The sequence below is a fragment of the Schistocerca cancellata genome, chromosome 2 (assembly GCF_023864275.1).
Source record: "Schistocerca cancellata isolate TAMUIC-IGC-003103 chromosome 2, iqSchCanc2.1, whole genome shotgun sequence".
Lineage (NCBI taxonomy): Eukaryota > Metazoa > Arthropoda > Insecta > Orthoptera > Acrididae > Schistocerca > Schistocerca cancellata.
Window position 1 is genome coordinate 76574606 of NC_064627.1, and position 21853 is coordinate 76596458.

Consider the following 21853-nt stretch of genomic DNA (forward strand, 5'->3'; position numbering starts at 1 on the left):
ATAAACTGAAACTGCTACGAAGACTTTCTAGACAAGACTCAGTGTCAAGGATGGCCATAAATTTGTAATTAATCTTTCTATTGTCCACAAGGTGTTCACCCAAATGAAACTGAAATAATTCAACAATCCCACAGTTTGCCAGCGAGAAAGTTCCACAATCTTACCATCACGGGTAGAGGAGATCTTAATCATCCAACAACAAATCGCGAATATCACTGTTTTTGTAAGCAGTGGATGTGACAAGACAAGACATCTTGTGAAATAGTATGAAAAGCTTTATCTAAAAACTACCTACAACACATAGCTCAGGAGCTTACTCATGATGGAAATACATTAGACCCAACAGTAACATATCTATCTGATCTCTTTGGGGGTGCTCACATTCAAACTGATATCAGTTACCATGAGACAATACTATTAACAATGACTGCTAAAACACAAAGGACAGATGAAACAAAACAAGTAGAAAGTTTTGTGTATTTAGTAAGTTAAATAAATAGGCCATCATCTCACATGTCAAAGAGGAATTCAAAGTATCTACCAATATAGGAGAACTTAGAACGATATACAGACATTTATGTCATAGAACAGTTCATGGTGGGAAAAACTCTCCACGATAAACAGTCACTAAACAGAAATTTCTATGCAAACAGTAATTTGTGTATAACAGCAGGTCTCAAGATTGAGATATTCTGAATTAAATGTGTTTGGCCACCAAGAGGGCAATGTATGAAAGCTTCAATGATTACCATAGTACAATATATCAACAAATCTCGCACAACATACTATGAAATTCTGGCCCTACGAAGAAGCTGTGCATGGCACCACAGCTAGTGACCAGACACGGAGGTAGCATATCAAAAAGAGAAATATTTAAGTGAAATTTTCAAGTGGTCTTTTATTGGGGAAGATACAGAAACGCTAGCCCAGTTTACTTCACACCACACTGCAAAGATGAGTGATACAGATATTAGTGCCACTGAAACTGAGAAAGTAAAAAATTGCAAATATTCTGTTGGGCCCCACTGTCTGATGGGCTCCCAATCAGATGCTATACAGAAATTGCAGCTTGGTTAGCCACAGTATCTACATCTATACACTGCAAACCACCACGAGGTGCATGGCAGAGGTCTTTTCCCAGTGTACCAGTTATTTCAAGTTTCTCCCTGTTTCATTCACCTATCGAGTGCAGGAAGAAAGATAAGATTGATTAAATGCCTCTGCACTTGCAGTGATTGTTCTAATCTTATCCTCACTGTGTCTATGTGAGCAATATGTTGGGGGTTATAGTATATTCCTAAAAGTAATCACAGAAAGGTGGTTCTTGAAATTTTGTTAATAGACTTTCTCGGGATAGTTTACGTGTACCTTAAAGAGTCTTCCAGTTCAGTTCCTTCAGTATCACTGTGACATTCTTCCATGAATTAAGAAAACCTGTGGCCATTCTCTGTATACATTCAATATCCCCTGTTATCCCTACCTGGTATGGGTCCCACACATTTTAACAATATTCTAGAACCCGTCGCACGAGTGATTTGTAAGCAAGCTCCTTTGTTGATTGATTACAATTCTCCTGTATTCTACCAATAAACCTAAGTTTATCATCTGGTTATAATAGAAGGAAACATTCCACGTAGGAAAAATATACCTAAAAACAAAGATGATGTGACTTACCAAATGAAAGTGCTGGCAGGTCGACAGACACACAAACGAACACAAACATACACACAAAATTCAAGCTTTCGCAACAAACTGTTGCCTCATCAGGAAAGAGGGAAGGAGAGGGAAAGACGAAAGGATGTGGGTTTTAAGGGAGAGGGTAAGGAGTCATTCCAGTCCCGGGAGCGGAAAGACTTACCTTAGGGGGAAAAAATGACATGTCTGCTTGTGTCTGTGTATATGCGGATGGATATGTGTATGTGTGCGAGTGTATACCTGTCCTTTTTTCCCCCTAAGGTAAGTCTTTCTGCTCCCGGGATTGGAATGACTCCTTACCCTCTCCCTTAAAACCCATATCCTTTTGTCTTTCCCTCTCCTTCCCTCTTTCCTGACGAGGCAACCGTTGGTTGCGAAAGCTAGAATTTTCTGTGTATGTTTGTGTTTGACTGTGTGTCTATCGACCTGCCAGCGCTTGTGTTTGGTAAGTCTCATCATCTTTCTTTTTAAATATATTTTTCCCACGTGGAATGTTTCCCTTTATTTTATTTTATTTACACATCAAGTTCTGTAGGACCAAATTAAGGAGCATTTATGAACCTGAAAAAAGACAAGCCATAAGTTTAAGTAAATGCAATCAACAACACAACAGAAAAATCACCTTCATTTTTCAAGGAACTCCTCAACAAAATAGAAGGAGTGATCCATGAGGAAGCTCTTCAGTTTCGATTTGAAAGCGAGTAGATTACTCCTAAGATTTTTTAATTCTTGTGGTAGCTTATTGAAAATGGATGCAGCAGTATACTGCACACCTTTCTGCACAAGACTTATGGTTGCCTGATACAACTGCAAGGTGGATTTCTGCCGAGTATTAACTGAGTGAAAGCTGATTATTCTTGGGAATAAGCTGATATTACTAACAATGAATGACAGTAAAGAATATATTCATTGAGAGGCCAACGTCAAAATACCCAGACTGCAGAAGCTGGGCCATTACGGAATATGGGGAATGGCTCACATTTGGTTCACCTCTTACTTTAACAACAGACAGCAAAAGGTCATTATTCACAGTGTTAAGAATGGCTGTGATGTGGGGTCTGAGTGAGGTACGGTCAGGGTGAAGGATGAGGGATCAGTATTGGGGCCACTCCTGTTCCTTATTTATATTAATGATATGCCCTCTAGTATTACAGGTACCTCTAAAATATTTCTGTCTGCTGATGACACTAGCTTGGTAGCAAAGGATGTCGTGTGCAACATTGTCTATCTTTTCCTAAATTGTTGATGTTGCTCCGTAGAGTTTCCATTGTTTGACATTACTGATTTTTTTATCTACTTTACTGAATGTATGTATCTTTCTGCTTTGTTTAGTTGTTCTTTGTACTTCGATAATCACTGTTGCCACAACCATGTCATGGTCACAGATATCAGTTTCAATGTGGACATCCTGAAAGAGATCAGGTCTATTTGTTCCCATTAGCTTGCAGATACAATTTCACATGCAGCTTCAATTTCTACGTTAGTATATTTGAGTATCTTCTACACCAGGACAAATAAACAGCCTCCATTTCCCTATAATAATAATAATAATAATAATAATAATAATAATGGTTTATTTGTCCAAAATAACTTTTACAGTCACGGACATAGCCAGTCAGTACATACATGAACAATAATAATAGCTTAGTAGTAGAAATAATGTACATACAACATTAAAAATTCTTGATGGAGTACAAACATTTAGCAATTAACAGCTGCTTTAATTTTATTTTAAATGTTTCCTTTTAACATTTTTATGGCATTTGGCAAGTCTGTTGTAAAAAAGCTTCCAGCAGAAAATGGATTATGATCGGTTGCTTTTTTATTTCTGAATTTTATGTGGTAATCCTCTTTCTTCCTTGTATTGTAACTACAGATATCACTATTTATTGTACTGTGCTCCATATTTTCTTTTACAAACAGTATAGTCCTTAGAACATATAATGAATACACTGTTAGTATATTATACTTAATGAAGTATTCTCTACAGGATTGACATTTACTAATATTCGCTATTATCCTAACTGCTCTCTTCTGGGCTCTAAAAGCCCTATCCATGTATACCGTTGGTGCCCCGCCCCAAATCTCAATACCGTATTGTAGGTGGGAATGTCGATATACACTTTAATTTTAGATAAATAAGAGACATAAATTTGCCGGCGCATTTACTGATATATGTGGATACTGTATGCAAAATATGTTGCGATTAGAGTTAATAGTAACGAAATAATACATTAAAACGTCATGCCTACTGCGGCAGATTTACGGTACGTACTGAGAAAATGTAGTAAGCGACAACCTTTTTTCCTTTCATTATTTTGTGGGGGGTGTCAGCAAGAAAAATTTTCGTAAAGGTTTGAAATTGTATGTAACGTTTGTTGCTAGTTGCTAAGTGCTCTCATTCTCAAGTAGTGGATGCATAATTCTGGGTATTTTCCCGCGGTGGCATCTCATTGTTTATCACATCATATCTCCTCAAGAATGTGTCTTTTTTTTTTTTTTTTTTTTGGCTAGGAACCTTCGTGGACGTACGGAGAACAAATCACCAAAATTTCATGGCAATCGGATGAATGGTTTGGGAATGCACAGAGGGCAGACATACATACATTCATTTTTATATATAGAGATTGACAGTTATGTTATACTATATGACCTGTTTAAGTATATTTAAATTTTATAATTAATAGTTTAACACTGCGGGGAATAAAAAAAATAAATAAAAAAATTGCGAGCAGTGGGAATCGAACCCGGGTCCGCTGCATGACAAGTATTTACCTAATCAATTGCGCTACGCATGCTACAATGACGTAACTGTTGAAACATTGCTTATTACCCTTTTCGGACGTTCGGAGAACAACTCACCAAAATTTCATTGCAATCAGATGAATGGTTTGTGAGCGCTTAGTAGACAAACATACGTACATTCATTTATATATATTATCATTCTTGAGGAGATACGATGTGATAAACAGGGAAACATTCCACGTGGGAAAAATATATCTAAAAACAAAGAAGATGTGACTTACCAAACGAAAGTGCTGGCAGGTCGATAGACACACAAACAAACACAAACATACACACAAAATTCAAGCTTTCGCAACAAATGGTTGCTTCATCAGGAAAGAGGGAAGGAGAGGGAAAGACGAAAGGATGTGGGTTTTAAGGGAGAGGGTAAGGAGTCATTCCAATCCCGGGAGCGGAAAGCCTTACCTTAGGGGGGAAAAAAAGACAGGTATACACTCGCACACACACACACACACACACACACACACACACACACACACACATATCCATCCGCACATATACAGACACAAGCAGACATTTGTAAAGACAAATTTCTGCTTGTGTCTGTGTATGTGCGGATGGATATGTGTGTGTGCGCGCGCGAGTGTATACCCGTCATTTTTTCCCCCTAAGGTAAGTCTTTCCGCTCCCGGGATTGGAATGACTCCTTACCCTCTCCCTTAAAACCCACATCCTTTTGTCTTTCCCTCTCCTTCCCTCTTTCCTGATGAAGCAACCATTTGTTGCGAAAGCTTGAATTTTGTGTGTATGTCTGTGTTTGTTTGTGTGTCTATCGACTATATAGATTTTAATGTACATGACAAATTCAGTTTCATTTACGAACAACATTTGAAGCGAGTTTTACTTCCAAGCCTTTCGTCTGCTTTCATGTAAGCATGACGCGCAATCTGTAGTGCCAGCACTGCAACTGGTAGGCGTGCCTTCTCCCCCCCACCCAACGGCTCCTCTCCCCTTGTCAGCCAATGCTTGCTTCCTCCTCTCCCCGCACTACTCAGGTCTTACAGTTAACACACTGTAGTGTACTGTAGTGCCAGTTAAATATCTGAAGAATTATTTATAGAACTTTATGCAGTATAGTGTGGTAGGACAGCACTCTCACCATGTGTTATTGGTTTCCATTCAATAAGCTATTTGAATGAGAATAATAAGTCCAGTTACAGCACAATTTCAGCATGAATTTGTTAGTAGTTGCTGAAAGATTACATACCCAATAACTGCAGATCTCGTTTGTCAAGGGGGTTTCATCATTTTCTTTGTCTGCGAAATGATCATTCCAACATGAAGCACGACCGGGGTTTTCTTCTGTTTAAATAAACTCCACTGAATTGGAAATACTGTTTGCTAAGCATTATATTTATTCGAACTTTTTGTTCCGAACTACACTATTTGCAATGTAAGTTTGCACTTCTTAAAATATTTACTATCAACACTGTTTATCTAACTCCGTTATACATCACTGGTTACAAAAAGCACAACTGTCTTCCTCCAAGACTGGAAAACAAGTGGTGGGCAAGCCAACATGTGTCCGGAAGTTGTTCCTGCTTCTTTGATCTACTGACCACCTACACTCCAAAGACATATGTATATACAAGGGTAATCCCAAAAAGTAAGGTCTCCTATTTTTTTATAAGTACACAGACCTGTTTATTTCTACAATCATTTACATCAGTTTCAGCTTGAACATTTAGCTATTTTTTGACATAATCACCATTTCTGTCAATGCATGACGGACTATAGGGTGGGAGAGTGATTATGGTCCACTGAAACTGTTGCAGGAGAGCAACTGTTTGCCGAGTGATGTGTGGATGATCGTTGTCATGGAGAATGTGTACACCCTAGCTCAACATCCCTCTTCTCTGGTTCTGAACTGCCCGTTCGAGTTTTTTCTGAGTCTCACAGTATTTGTCAGTGTTAATTGTGGTTCTAGTGGGCATAAAATTGACCAACAATACCCCTTTCCGATCCAAAAAAATGGTTGTCATTACTTTACCGGCAGACTATGTTTGTTTGAATTTCCGTGGCTTTGTCGAAGAAGAATGCTGCAACTGGCATGTTTGTTGCTTGGTCTTAGGTGTAAAGTGGTATAACCAGGTTCGTCACCCATGACAACTGAGTCCAGAAAGTTGTCCTGTTTCGGCTGGAAGACAGTGAAGAAATGCGCGGGAAGCATTAACTTGTTGCCGCATGTGGTCCTCAGTCTGCATGCGTGGCACCCGTCTTGTGCACACCTTCCGGTAGTTCAATGTTTCCGTTAAAATTCTGTAAGCGGTGCTTCGGGAAACCTCAGGAACCAACGTGCAGAGATCATCCAGCGTGATCCACCGACCTTCACGCATGCTTTGCTCAACCTTCAACACTGTCTCCTCAGAAACTGACGGTCTCCCACTCCTTTGTTCATCATGACTATTGGTCCGACCAACTGCAAACTCTCTACACCACTCACAAACATTTTTGACATCCATGCACAACTTGCCATACACTTCCATCAATTGGTGAAGGATTTCAATCGGTGCAGTGCCCTTTGCATTCAAAAATCGAATAAATGCGCACAATTCACACTTGGCGCTAACATCAAACGGAAGCTCCAGTCTAAACGGCTGCCAAGCCAAGACTGAGTGCCTCAGCGCGGCATGCGCATGTTTACACACAGCGCGTGAAGTACTCTTCATAACAGTATGACCAACTGCCACACGAACAGAGTTCTGTACTTATAAAAAAATAGGAGACCTTACTTTTGGGATTACCCTTGTTTATAAATATATAGCATTTAACATCTTAAACAATTTCATTATTTATTACAAAAGAATGTACTCATAATTAAATTAATAAATGAAGCATATTTTCTGGCAGCATAATAAATCATGAAATTACTTCAACTCTTTACTATGGGGTATCGTACTTTTCGCTTTAGATGAACCTTATTCCCTACGGTCGATTACATTATAGTCGGACACGGCACATTAAGCGGACTGAGAGTCATCAACAGATGTCCAAGTGTGCCCCATGGAAGTGTGATGGTAGTCTTATTGTTCATTTTTTATACTGACGACATGGGAATTCCAGCTTTTCAGAGCTGATGCATTTGTCTATAATGAAGCACTGCCTGAAAAAAGCTGCACACATTTTGAGTCAGACTGTGATTTTTCAAATAGATGCAAAAATTGTCAATTTGCTTTAAATGCACAGATATGTGAAATTTTGCGTGGGGGTGGGGGTGTTTGCAATGATGGCCCATGACAATAATATCACCGATTCATGATCAAAAACAAGCAACTAATGTAAATAATAGGAGTAACAAAGGGAATGATCGAGTAGGTGCAGTTGTAGGTAAGGCAGGTGGCAGACATCAGTTCATCAGTGCACTGGCAGGATACTGAGAAAACACAACCAGTCTACATGAGAGATTACTTACAAATCACTGGCACATCTCATATTCCAATATCACTTGTGTGTGTGACCCATATATCAAATAAAACTAACAGGGGACATTTAATTTACTGACAGACACTGTAGAAAGACGCAACTATCACATGAAAGCCTGTTTATAAAACCTCAAGAACCAAAATTAAAAGAAGAAGCTAGATACAATCTCCATGTTCTTATGTATTGATCCCAAACAGATTGTTAAGGCAAAATTAGGCAAATTCATCATCCAAAAATTACATTCAAACAGTCATTCCTCCTGTGCTCCATACACAACTGGAACAAGTAGAATCCCTGGCATGTGGTACCACACTAAGTACTCTCTACTAACTAACACACACACACACACACACACACACACACACACACACACACACACACCACGAACAACAACAACAACAACAACAACAACCACCCTAGATATTAATTTTCTTTTGGGAGACTGTGTTAACCCTTTGACTGCTGTTGACGAGTTTACTCATCATGCTGCGTGCCGCTCCCTCGGTGCTAATGGCGAGTATAGTAGCGGCCGCCGGTTTTCCCCTTAGCGCTGTTGACGAGTTAAGTCACACCCGCTTGCCGGCCCCGGAGCGCTAACGACGAGTATAGGCGCACCACTACCTGAGTGCTGATGACGAGATAACTCGGACAGCGGACTTCCCGTCCTATGTCTCAGTAACCTTTAGCAGTTCTGGCCGCTAGCTTGTCTGTTGTGAGCCTAGGCTTCGCACTACAGTTTTCTGCTCATCGGAATTTACATCAGTGTTCTTCGCGTCCTGTATTTTACAAGGAAAATGGCGAGACGTCGTGGTTCCACTGAGGAAGAAATCATGGAGATTCTTACGAGAAGCAACAGTGAGGGTGAACTACTTGATTTTGACGAAAGTGATAGCTCTTCCACGGAGTCCGAAAGCTCTATTCATAAACCATCCACGTCAGCAGGGGTGTCAAAGCAGTTTCATGTTTCAACAAGAGATGTTAGTTGTTCTGAATCTAAAGAATCAGAAAGTGATAGTGAAACGCCTACGAAGAAAGCACGTCTCAGTGATATATTTGACTGGAAAGAAAACGACATTCAGCCTGTTAGTCACGCATTTGATGATACGCCGTCAGGACATGTGTGTTAAATAGGGAATGACTCAAGTAATCTGTCAGTTTTCATGTTATTCTCTACACAAGAACTGATGAAATATATAGCTGACGAAACGAATCGGTTTTATTTATTCACCAAGGAGAATACTCCTGAATCAGTGCATTCTCTAATCTCAAAATGGAAAGATACTGGATATGAAGAAATGTATTGTTTCGTAGCTGTTTGTCTTCTGATGCCTCGCGTGAAAAAACTGAAAATTAGTGAATACTGGACCAGAGATGGTCTTCTAAATATGCCAGTTTTTAGTGAACTCATGTCAAGAGACCGCTTTTTGTTACTTATGAGAATGTTACATTTCAGTGACAACTCTGCCAATACTGGAGGAGACAGATTATTCAAAATTAGGAACATTGTCAGTAAAGTTTGTACAGCTTTCCGTTGTGCATTTAATCCACATCAGAAACTCTGCATTGATGAAAGTTTGTTATTATTCAAAGGACGCTTATCTTTCAAACAATTCATTCCATCAAAACAGAGTAGATTCGGTATAAAAACATTTGTGTTATATGATCGTAAGACTGGATATGTCTTGGATTTCACTGTTTATACAGGGACATCAACAGAAACTGAGTTCCACAATTTGGGGAAAAGTGGTGACATAGTGGCTACACTTATGAAGCCCTATTTAGAACGTGGACATACCCTCTACGTTGATAACTGGTACTCAGGCCAGGCTTGTTTGCCTGGCTTCACAGTCATGGGACGAACGCATGTGGTACTATCTGTAAGAACAGACACAACATGCCGAAACTTCAGAAGAAACTGGAACGTGGAGATATACAATTTATGTGTACTGATACAATGCTTGCTATAAAGTGGTGTGACAAAAGGGAAGTGTGGATGTTTACCACATGTAACACGACAGAAATGGTTGACTCAGGAAGGATTGACAGGAATACTGGAGAAAAAATTAAGAAACCACAAAGCATTGTAGATTATAACTTGAATATGGGAGCAGTTGACCGTTCTGATACGCTACTTAGCTCTGTCGGATGTATACGGAAAACAATGAAGTGGTATAAAAAGTTCTTTTTTCACGTTCTAGATCTGTGTGTTTTAAACGCTCATGTCCTACACAGATCACTAACATGTCATAAAATGACGATAGCAGAGTTTCATCTGTCACTGGTAAGGGAACTTACAGAAACATATGCGTTAGAGCGCAGAAAAGCTGGCAGAGGAAGGCGTTCTGATGATAATCCTCTAAGATTTGTGGGAAGGCATTTTCCGGACATTATAACATGTGAGCAATCCAAGAAAAGTGCGCTAACACGTAGATGTATTGTTTGCTGGAAACAAAAAGTGCGTCGAGAAAGCAGGTACGAATGTAAAACTTGCAAGGTACCATTGTGTGTCGTACCCTATTTTGAAAAATACCACACAAAACAGAATTACTAATTGCAGCATAGAACAAATACAATAATGCTATTAGAAAATAACTTTGAAAACAAAAAAAATTATAAAAATGGAAAAACAAAATTAAATTTTTTTTTAACTTCGCCAGTGCCAGTCCAAAGCCCGGATCAAAAAGAAGGATGGGAAACATATTCACAAAGTGTAAAAGTAACGCCTAAATTTACAGTTCATGACTGAATTTTCTCTATAACTGAATTTAATGTGCTAACAAGAAGACAGAGATTTCACAGCTTTCAAATGTTGGAAAATCTGTTGAATACTTATGTGCAACAATCACAGGTATTGTACAAATTTCGTCAAAGAAACAAAATTACGCATAATTGGATAACTACAAAGCTCAACAACTATTCAGGCAATTCAGTGATACAAACAGTAGGCCATGTGAAATTTCTTGTCACACCAGAACACGAATTTAACAACGGGAAGTAAAATTGTTCTTACCGTTGCTCACAGTTAATTCCGATGTTGTAGTGCGATACGAAAGATTATCTGTATGTCGCTTTCTCCTATGAACGATGTAATATGATGTTCTGAACAACAAAAATAATGTACAGTAATCTATGGCTTATTTTATTCGTTCTTGAGTTAGTACGGTGAGGAACGCATAGATAAATGCAGACATTACAAACGGGTATCCAAGAAAGAACAATAAACTATTGATGTAAAGCTAACGAATCACGTCGCTTTCGGCATAATCTACAAAAATAGTGCAAGAAAACTACAAGCAAGATATCATTCCTGGTGATGGAAAATAGTTTTACCAGACAGTTTGATTCTATAGTAATTCACCTGCAGGGGAACTACATAATGAGAGCATTTATGAGTATTCTGTATCAGCTGCGAGAGGACAATATTTCGCATGGAGTCGCAGTCACTGCAGAAATATTCAGCACAGGACAGGTGGGGCAGCGAGGGGTGCTCCACCCCAGGTGGCAGTTCGAGGGTCAGGCACATTAGCACAGGTATACGGATGACAGTGCAGGCCGCAGTGCCTCAGCGTGCCAAGCTGATCGTGCGCCTCCAGCAGTCAAAGGGCTAAGGACAAAAATAGCATCCTTTTGGGAAGTCTACAGCTGTCTCTCATCATACCCACAGTTCTCAATCTGTACTTTGTAGCAGAATTCATATTATTGTCCTTTGTATGCTCATGGTGTGCTAGCATGGAGCTGAGTTCTCTTATTTTCACTGTATCAAAACTAATACTGCAGTAAAGCAACAGTAACTGGGACAGACCTGCTGCACATTTTGTTTAAAGTATACATTGTTCTCCGGACAGGCACAAGTAAAACAGTTTCTTCTTTAGTTTAAGTAGCAATCTATCTTTTCCTACTTGGTTGACATTCCTATCTGGAGTTTCCTTTGTTTGATTTTGCATATACTGTTGTTCAGAAAACTTTTATGTTTTGAGTTGGAATTAACTAGTGCATACCGGCTCTTACCACGGTCTCGGGCCCAACATCAATGGTTTCACAGAATCAGAAGTAAAAACAAGACAAAAATGAAAATATCAATAAGTAAGTATTTTTCAGAACAAGTTTCTACATATGGTGTTAACCACAGTATAATACAACCCACAATATAACAGGACCCCTCCCTCCCATTTTTTGAAGCAGCACTTAGAGAAAATTTTATTTTTATCATATTTTGACTGGTTAAAATTACAAACTGAATAAGAGATATAAGGTATCTGCCTAAAAAAGTTAACATTATACATAAACTTATGCAATTTATCGATTGTCCACATTTTGAAAATAAAAATAAAAAAGAAGTTTTCCTCAATTATTTCCTTCATTTCCTTCTTTGCTTAGTATTTAGACTATGAGAGGTGAGGAAAGAAGCAGTGAATTTCTATATACAGGCAGCAATGAAATTTATAATCATGGTTGTCACAAATGTTTGACTGTTTGTTTGTTTGTTTGTTGCAAATATGTAACGATTTCCAAGCTGACAATTAGTATGAGACCTCATAATGAAATTTATAACCTTGGTTGTCACAAATATTTCATTGTTTTGTCTGAATATGTTGTGATAGCAGAGGCTGTAGTTATGATGAGACCTGAGACAGCTATTTTTTCTGAATACACAGCAGATTATGCATCTTTACTGACATGAGAATGTGGTTAATATTTTCCTTGGTCTCTTGCTTTCAAACACATCATCTGCCTGCTGCTGTCTCATCGATGAATGTAATAAATTTCCCCGACACAGAAAAGCTTCTGCGCACAAATCACCATAATTTAGAAAACATCACATGTACAAAATTCAGCTTGCCCTTTTCTCACAATATTCCACAAACCATGGAGGGAGGACAATAGGCAGACCTCACATTCTTAGATTTCCGAAAAGCAATTACGACATAAAAAACACGGATTAGATTCTGAGATAGGTGAGTGACTTAAAGACTTTGTAAGTAATAAAACTCAGTACGTTTTCCTTGATGGAGATTGTTCCTCGGAGACAAGGGTATCGTCACGAGTGCCCCAGGGAAGTGTGATGGGACGACTCTTCTTCTCTATGTACATGAATGATCTGACAGACAGGATGAGCAGCAATTTATGGCTGTTTGCTGATGACACTGTGGTGTACAGGAAGATATTGCTGCTGAGTGACTGTAACATGATACAAGATGACCCTGACAGAATTTCTAGTTGGTGTGATGAATGTCAGCTTTCTCTAAGTAAGTGGATGAGTAGAAAAAACAATCCTGTAACATTCGAGTATAGCACTACTAGGGTGTCGCCTGATGCTGTCACATCGATAAAATATCCAGGAAGAACGTAGCAAAGTGATATAAAATTGACTGAGTGTGTCAGGTCATTAGAGGAGAATGTGAATACTTAATGTTTATTTTATTGGGAGAATTTTCAGAGTGTATAGCTCATCTATAAAGGAGATGGCATACAGAATGCTACTGTGACCCATTCTTGAGAACTCCTCAAGTGTTTGGGATCCTCACCAGGTCGGATTAGAGAAAGATATTGAAGCAATTCAGATGCATGCTGCTAGATTTGTTACTGAAAGGTTCGAACGGCACAGAAGTACAGTGTGTGTTTATAAATTAGATACACAAAAGTAACTTTTAATATGAAAAAACTAAATAACTTACAGAAGTGTTTCAGCACGCAAGTACTGTGTGTCTATAAATTAGTTATACAAAACCAACCTTTAACTGTGAAAAAGGTAAATAACTTACAGAAATGTTTGATACAGCACTGAATGCAGTGTACCTTCAAGTGATGCGGAGGAACAAACACTCTGTCTTTTAATGTAACGCCATACGTGGATGTCTGTTGGGGATAAATCAGGTGACAATGGTGGCCAAAGTATTGTTCCACCATGTCCTATCCAAGTACACACATTCCTACGGGGTTCTGTGACAACTTCCCGATAATAATGTGTTGGTGTGTCATCTTGATATGCCAATTACACTGATTCAGCAAAAAAAGAAAGGGCCATAAATCTTCTTGCAGCGTACAGCACAATAGATATTTACCTTATGCGACTCCCATATGTGCTGGATTATGTGACGTGATTTCTGCTCACCCCATATATGAATATTATGCCAATTCACTTTACCGCAGATAGGAAAGGTGGCTTTGTCAGTGAACGATTTTATTATGAAAATGGTCTTCAGTCTGCATTTTGTTAAACATGTCTACACAAAACTCAACTCATTTCTCTTAGCCTCTTTCCCTTAAAGCTTGAACGATTTCCAATTTGTAAGTTTCCATAATGACTTCCAATAGTGCCACTAGGCATATTCAATTCTAAGCTGGCATATCTCACTGATTTACTAGGACTCTGAATATAAGCGTAACGAACTTGTTGAATTGTTCCACCAAGAGATTGCTGACTGGCCCTCACCCAGCGCCCTACATGATTTACAGCCAGTTTGGATGAAATGATTGTACCAATTAACGCTTTTGTTTGAGGTGATGGCTTGCGTTATTTAGTCCTGAACTGCCCCTGAACTATGGTAGCACCTTTGGATTCATAAATAACACAGTGCATGCTCTGCATCATTATACAACTCCATGATGACTATTGGAATATCTCATTTGCGCATGCCATCTAGCGGGACTGTTGGGAACTAACAGTGTTTGGCAGGAGCAAAACTAAGACATAATGCATTCAGTAAAACTTTAAGATGCATTCAGTATTGTATCAAACATTTCTGTACGTTACATACCCTTTTCGCAATTAAAGGTTACTTTTTTACAACTAATTTATAAACATCATGCATTACAAAAATGCTTTATAAACTTAAATGGGAATCCTTGGGGAGAGGACGATACTCTTTTCACGAGGCACTATTCGGGAATTTAAAGAACCAATACTTGAGGCCAACTGCAGAACGATTCTATTGCCACAAATGTAGATTTCACATAAGGATCTCAAAGATAAAATGAGAGAAATTGGGCCTCACATGCAGGATTTCAGATAATTTTTTTTCCCCTAACTCTATTTGAAAGTAGCAGGAAAGGAAGTAGTTGTTGTTGTTTAATCTGCGAATGTAAGATGCCCTTGTATTTTTCGAATGACGAATTTTGGAAACAGCCTAAACTTATTATAGATTAATGAAAATATTCAATTTTTGAAAATATAATTTAACTGGATAGATAAAAAAAATTATGGAAGAACTAAATATGGATGGGAAAAGACCTAGAGGGCGCCCAAGAACACGGTGGAAAATGGGAGTGAGAATATCTGTAGAAAGAGAGGTGTGACCTGGCAGCAAGTGGGGGAAGAAAAGTGGTGGGAGGACCGAGCCTAATGGAGAGGACTCATCAGCACCCAGACCCGGCAGTAGCTGGAGCAGGATTCGGATATAGATAGATAGATAAAAAACTTAATCATGTGATGGCAGGAGAACACACATATAAAAGGTATTACAGTTTGCAAGCTTTCAGAGCCAGTGGCTCCTTCTTCTGGCAGAAGTCTAAAGGGGAAGGAAGAGGGGTGAAGGAGAATGTCTGCTGAGGTTTAGAAAAAGGGGTAACCTGAACTCCAGGACAGGGGAAACTTACCAGACAGTACCTGGTGTTCTGGGTGGCTTTTCTGAACTCTAGCTTTTTCCTAAACTTCACCAGTCCTTTTCCTTCATCTTCTTCCTTTTCCTACAACTCTTCTGCCAAAAGATAGAGTGACTGGCTCTGAAATCTTGCAAACTGTAATAATTGTTATGTGTGTGCTTGGTGCATGGTGAGTAGATTTTTTTCCTATCCTAATACATTATAACCTTATAATAGGATAAATACGGCAATTTTCTGATGAGTAAATATTTGGGTGTCTAGTGTGTGTAGTTCAACACTCAAACTCTTCAATAAAACTAAATAGTGTACAGGTAAATATAATTAAGAATCAATTTATACCTGCTGTTTGGCTGAGTCACCAGATCAGTGTCAGTTACAAGGCGGCACAGCAGCTCAAAGCGTGCCGACTGTTGTCCCATAATGAGTGCCTTGCACTTGCACTTCTCCCAGCAATCACAATATGCAGTTGGGGAAGTGCGTTTCAACTTACAATCATGACCCTTGTGACAAACTCTGGCACACTCAGTGCAGCAACACAAGGATCCAGTTAGACCACAAGTTCTGCATTCAAATATGTCCTGCAAAAACAAAATAAATGTTAATAGCGAAGTAATCAGAGAGAGAGAAAGAAAGAGAGAGAGCACAAACAATACCTCACAATATTCTTTTTTTACTAACTTGGTTTATGTGGACATCCCCAGTCCAGGTGAAGCTACATGTATCATTACAGCAAATGACGTGCAGTGGTGAATCATCAGGAGCTGAGCCAGGTGGGTAAACCATTGAGGCAATTTGTGCTTTCACTTGTGCTTCACCTTCTTCCTTGGCTGCTACTCGCTGAATAGTGTCTAGAAGTGTCAGAGCTGCTGTGTATGCTCGCACTGACACAGCCAACATGAAAGGTGTCTGCCCTTGTGCATCTCTGCAACATATTTATTTAAAATTTTAGACACTAGCCATCTTGAATGGATGTTTGACAATTATATGTTATTGAAACAATTGCCAATATAAAACAATTATTAAACAAGATGCCACTGGAAGAATTTTACAGACAACACAATTTCTTCATTGGTAACACTTGGCTCACCAAACGTAGAGCCATAAAATTTATTGGTTAATAACTGCATTTTAAAACTAAAGAAATTACAGGAAATTAAGGAGATTGGACCTGGATAAGTTGAAACAATCAGTGGCTGATGAAAGTTTAAAAGGGAGCATTAGACAATGACTGACTGAAAAAAAGAAATACTGTGTGTTGGAAGACAAGTGTACAACTTTAGGAGGCGACTCTTGATGGAAGAAAAGTAATTAGTCTAGAAGACAAGACCCAGTAGATATCATTGGATAACACACAAGATATCTATATTACTATTGGCTAACCTGGGGTATGATACTAGTTGCAGGTTACCTATCAAATGGCTTCCAGAGGCAACAAAATTTTGATTTTCAATATTTCATACAGTTATTGACAGAAATTGAAAATGCTGTCATAAACTACTCATTATGAGCTATAATCTTGTTAAAGGTTGAACACGGTAAGTCAATATGCCTGAGGCACCATAATTGATGTTACAACTATTATTCAAACTATATCCATCCACTATTTAAGAATGAGAGCACGTATCGACTTCCAACAATCTTTACACATAATTTCAAAACTTTAAAAAAAAATTTCTCTCCTACACACCCAAAAAATGATGAAAGGAAAGAAGTTTATTATGTACTACATTTTCGCTGCTCATGCAGTAATACTACGGCATACAGCATGATAACTTTAACTTAGTACTTCCTCAATGTTAAAGTCTACTTGCAACACATTTTGCAAACAGTATCCACATATATCACTGAATGCAACAGCAAAATTATATCACTGACAAATAGTTCCAGAGATATCAAACAATGGAAAATCCAGAGTGGAATGTAAGATTATTATAAAAGGATGGTTGCTACTCACCACATAGAGATGCTGAGTCTCAGATAGGCACAACACCAAGACTGTCACAAAATAAGCTTAAAGTCAACAAAACCCTCGTCAAAAATAGATATCTCTCTCTCTCTCTCTCTCTCTCTCACACACACACACACACACACACACACACACACAGTCTCTGGCAGCTGAAGCCAGTCAAAGGCTTTCTTGGTCGAAAGTTTATTTTGTGACAGTCTTTTTATTGTGCCTATCTACGAGTCAGCATTTCCACTATATGGTGAGTAGCAACTATCCACAGTTCAGGATATATGATGTTTTATACACAAGAGAACATTTTTTAAAGAATTGGGAATGTGGTTTTACTGGTTGCATCTAACAGATGAAAGAATAAAATATTAAAATGCACTAAATGAAGCATGCAAATAGGAATAGAGTGTCTAAAACAAAAGACTGACAGGAAGAGCAAAATGGCTAACCAGGTATAACTAGATGACAAATACCAGGCTGCAGAAGCATGTATGACTATCTATATGAAAATTGAAGAAATCTTTGAAGGAACAAGAAGCAACCATATGAAAATCAAGAGCTGCAGATGGCAAGTCACTGCTTAGGAAAGAAGGGAACACTGATAGGAATATATAGAGGGTCTATATACCGTATTTACTCAAATCTAAGGCGCACTCAAATCTAAGCCGCACCTGAGAAATGAAACTCTAAATCAAGGGAAAACAAAATTTTCCGAATCTAAGCCGCGCCTGAAATTTGAGACTCGAAATTCAAGGGGAGAGAAAAGTTTTAGACCGCACCTCCAAATCGAAACAAAGTTGGTCCATTGTAATATGAAACAGAATTTAGGTCGAATGAATGACGATAAAGCTACAGTTGTTTGGTTCGAGTCTTAAGCTTAGCAGTTACCTTTACCAGGTAGCAATTGCTATGCGTCAGGCGCTCCGTCTGTATTTATACGGGTACCCTTCCTTTTTCGCATGGTTCGTCTGGTTTGAATTGATTGCTTATTTTTCTTTGATCTGATAAGTGCCATTCTCTTTGTTATAGGTGTTTACGTCACTCTAAGCTGAAAATGCATTGCTGTACTGTGTCACGCATTGTTTGTCGCATTCTGATAATGAGTGTTTACGACCTGTCGCCGCTCGCGGCATGGCTTGCTCTTGTGCACGCCACCCCCCCCCCCCCCCCCCCGCCTCTCTTTTTTTTTTTTTTTTTTTTTTTTTTTTTTTTTTTTTTTTTTTTTTTTTTTTTTTTTTTTTTTTTTTTTTTTGGAATCGTCTTATTGGTGAAACAATGGCGAGAGACTGTTATTTGCTGTTACTTACAATACTGCTTTCTTTGATAATGATCAACAAGAACCAAATAATAGACTGCATATTATAGAAGATGTTCTGAACGAGAATTTAGCGGAAATTTTTCTCCATTTGAAAATCTTTGCAGACGCCTCTTTAGTACATTAAATTCTGCACAGAACTTAGAGTCATCTTAGATTTAAAAATCTAGTCAATTGTCGTGCTTCATTTCTGACTGTATCACTATTAGGCATAAGAATAATATGGATATAAACATGACATGATATGTATATTCTTCCGCCTTTGCTGTTGTCTCACTCTAATTTCGAAGTTTATTAGACAGACAGGATTTAAATGAGATAGCAGAAAACACGAAAGAATGCATGGCAACATGTTTATATTCGTATTATTCTTATGGTAAAGAGAATACTGCATGTGATTCACAATTCATAATAGTTCCTATTAGCAACCATCTCTTCTCACAGGTAGGAAAAAAATTCAGAAATCAGAATGTAGAGTTGGCCATATTGACAAACATCCCAAACAGTCTTGCCAGTCAGATTTTCGTAGTACACTGAAATGCTGCTGCATTCGAAGATGAACAAAACGGAATTTGTATTTACTCCATTGGATAACGTATGAAAATTCAGAGGTCGAAACTCGTGGCGGAGAAAAAAAGCTCGTCTTCCAACTTTTTTTTAAAATTTATTTACTGATGCAGAGGTTTTGGCGCCAGTATTTATTTTTGTGCCTGCAAAGCATGCCTGCGTAATGCTACATATATTCGACGGCAGAAGTTAGTTGTGGCGGCACCAACATTTTTCAGAACTTCCGCTTACTTTGCACTCGATTCTAAGCCGCAGGCGGTTTTTTGGATTACAAAAACCGGAAAAAAGGTGCGGCTTAGATTCGAGTAAATACGGTAAGGTGAGCGAACCACAGGACAATATTATAGAAAGAGAGGAGGAACTAAGTACAGATCAGCTGGGCTATATGATACTGTAAGAAGCATTTGACACAGCACTGAAAGATGGCATTCAGAACAAGGCACCTGGAATGGATGACTTTCCCTAAGAAATATTGAGATCATTGGGAGAACACACCATGATAAACCAATGCCAGATGGTAGACAAGACAAATGCAACAATTTAAATACAGAGAGTTAGAAAGGTAAAGAATGTAACAATTCCAACTACAAAGAAGACTGACAGGTGTGAATATTACCAAGCCATCAGTTTAATAAAGCATGGTTACCAAATACTAACATGAATTATATAGAGAATAATGGTAAGTGACATAGATGTCAAGCTCATAGATTATTATTTTGGGTGCCAGAGAAATGTAGTCACATGTGAAGTAATAGTGATCATATGGCACACCTTAGAAGACAGACTGAAGAAAGCATAACCTACATTTATCGAATTTGTAGATTTAGATTAAGTTTTAGGTAATTTGAATGGAATACACTCTTTAGAATTCTGATGGTAGAAGGGATAAAACACAGAAGACAAAAGGTTATCTAGAACTTGCACAGAAATCAGACTGTAGTAATAAGATTCAAAGGACATGAAAAGGAGGTAATGGTTGAGAAGGAAGTGAGACAGGATTGTAGGCTATCCTCAATCTTATCTAGTCTGTATACTGAGGAACTAGTACAGGAAACCAAGGAGAAATTTTGGAAGAAATTTAAAATGACATTGTAATTATCTCAAGTTGTCAAATGACTTGGAATATCAGACAAACAGAAGGAGATGAGAACAGAAAGGAGGTTATAAGATGAATGTTAGAAAAAGTTACATAATGATAATGGAATGTAGCTGAACAATATCAGGCATTGTTGAGGCAATTGTGTAAGAAAACGAGACAAAGTAGCACACAAGCTTTGCTGTTTAGGCATCAAAATAAATGGTAACTGTTGAAGTAGAGAGCATTTAAAAGGCATATTACTAATAGCAAGGAAAATGCTTCTGAAAGGAAAAAAAGAAAACACGGCTAACTTTAGATGTAATTTTAGGTACTAACAAGTCTTTTCCAATGATTTTTGTCTGGCATGTAGTCTTGTACAAAAGAGAAAGGTGGAAAATAAGCACACCAGTTCAGAAAAGTAGAGAATAAAAGCTTTTATATATTGTGGTGCTACAGATGAATGGTGATGATTATAACTAATGAAGAGGTATTAACTGAATTAGAGAGAGAGAGGAAATTTATGGCACAACTTGCCAAAATGAAATGATCATTTGCTAGGACAACCCTGAGGTATCAAGGAATTGTTGATTTGGTCATGGAAAGTACGGGAGGTAAAAATCTTTTAGGGAGATCGAGGCTCAGCTACATTAAGCAATGTTGAAAATGCTGAGATAAGGAGGCTTTCACAGGATAGGCACATGTTGTGAGCTGCACCGAACCAGTCTTTGGACTGCAGACCACAATAACAACATGGAAAGATACATTAAATGTGTGTGTCACTGTTACCATACTTCTGACAATACTAAATTTTGATGTTTCAGTGTGGTTTGCTTGATAGTGGCCTCTCCGTAACTCTGAATTTGTAACAAGGAAAGCAGAAATACTCTGATTTGTTAACCAAAATTAAGTTTCATTTCCTGAACATATTTACTTTAGTACAATAATTTCATTGCGTTAACCTCATATTGCCCCCTTCAATGGCAGGACAAAAATTTATCTTTACAATTCAAAAGGCTACAGGATTCCTTGCAAGTTTTTCATGGAATCATACAATTAGACTTTATTACAAACACCTATTTCATCCCAGTGCATCAACAAAACTTTATTCTTATGCTGGTCAGACTATTTTGTTTTAATTGTTTTAGGAATCTTGCCATATAAGGCCTATGGAGATAAAATTTCTGTAGTTGACAGGCACAATGTAGCCTTACAGGTGTGTGTGTGTGTGTGTGTGTGTGTGTGTGTGTGTGTGTGTGTGTGTGTGCGCGCGGTACACACGCGTGCATGCATGCCCGTACGCCTGAGCGTTGGAAAGGGGGGGGGGGGGGTCTGTCTTCGTCAGCTCCGGAGGAAGACAACGTTCTTTCAAAAGCTTGGGAACATTTGCAGCCTGGTCTACCTAGGTATTGAC

General features: G+C 38.4%; 1 protein-coding gene across 1 annotated transcript in view; it reads right to left on the reverse strand.

Annotated features, from left to right (window-relative positions):
• LOC126161352 (E3 ubiquitin-protein ligase UBR5) overlaps positions 1-21853 on the reverse strand; it is a 349964-nt gene that overhangs the window by 230846 nt on the left and 97265 nt on the right. The window contains exons 19-20 of the mRNA XM_049917120.1: positions 16204-16447; positions 15865-16103 (exon numbers count right to left, since the gene is read on the reverse strand). Coding sequence (XP_049773077.1) covers positions 15865-16103; positions 16204-16447 — 483 coding nt within the window. The remainder of the gene's footprint in view (positions 1-15864; positions 16104-16203; positions 16448-21853) is intronic.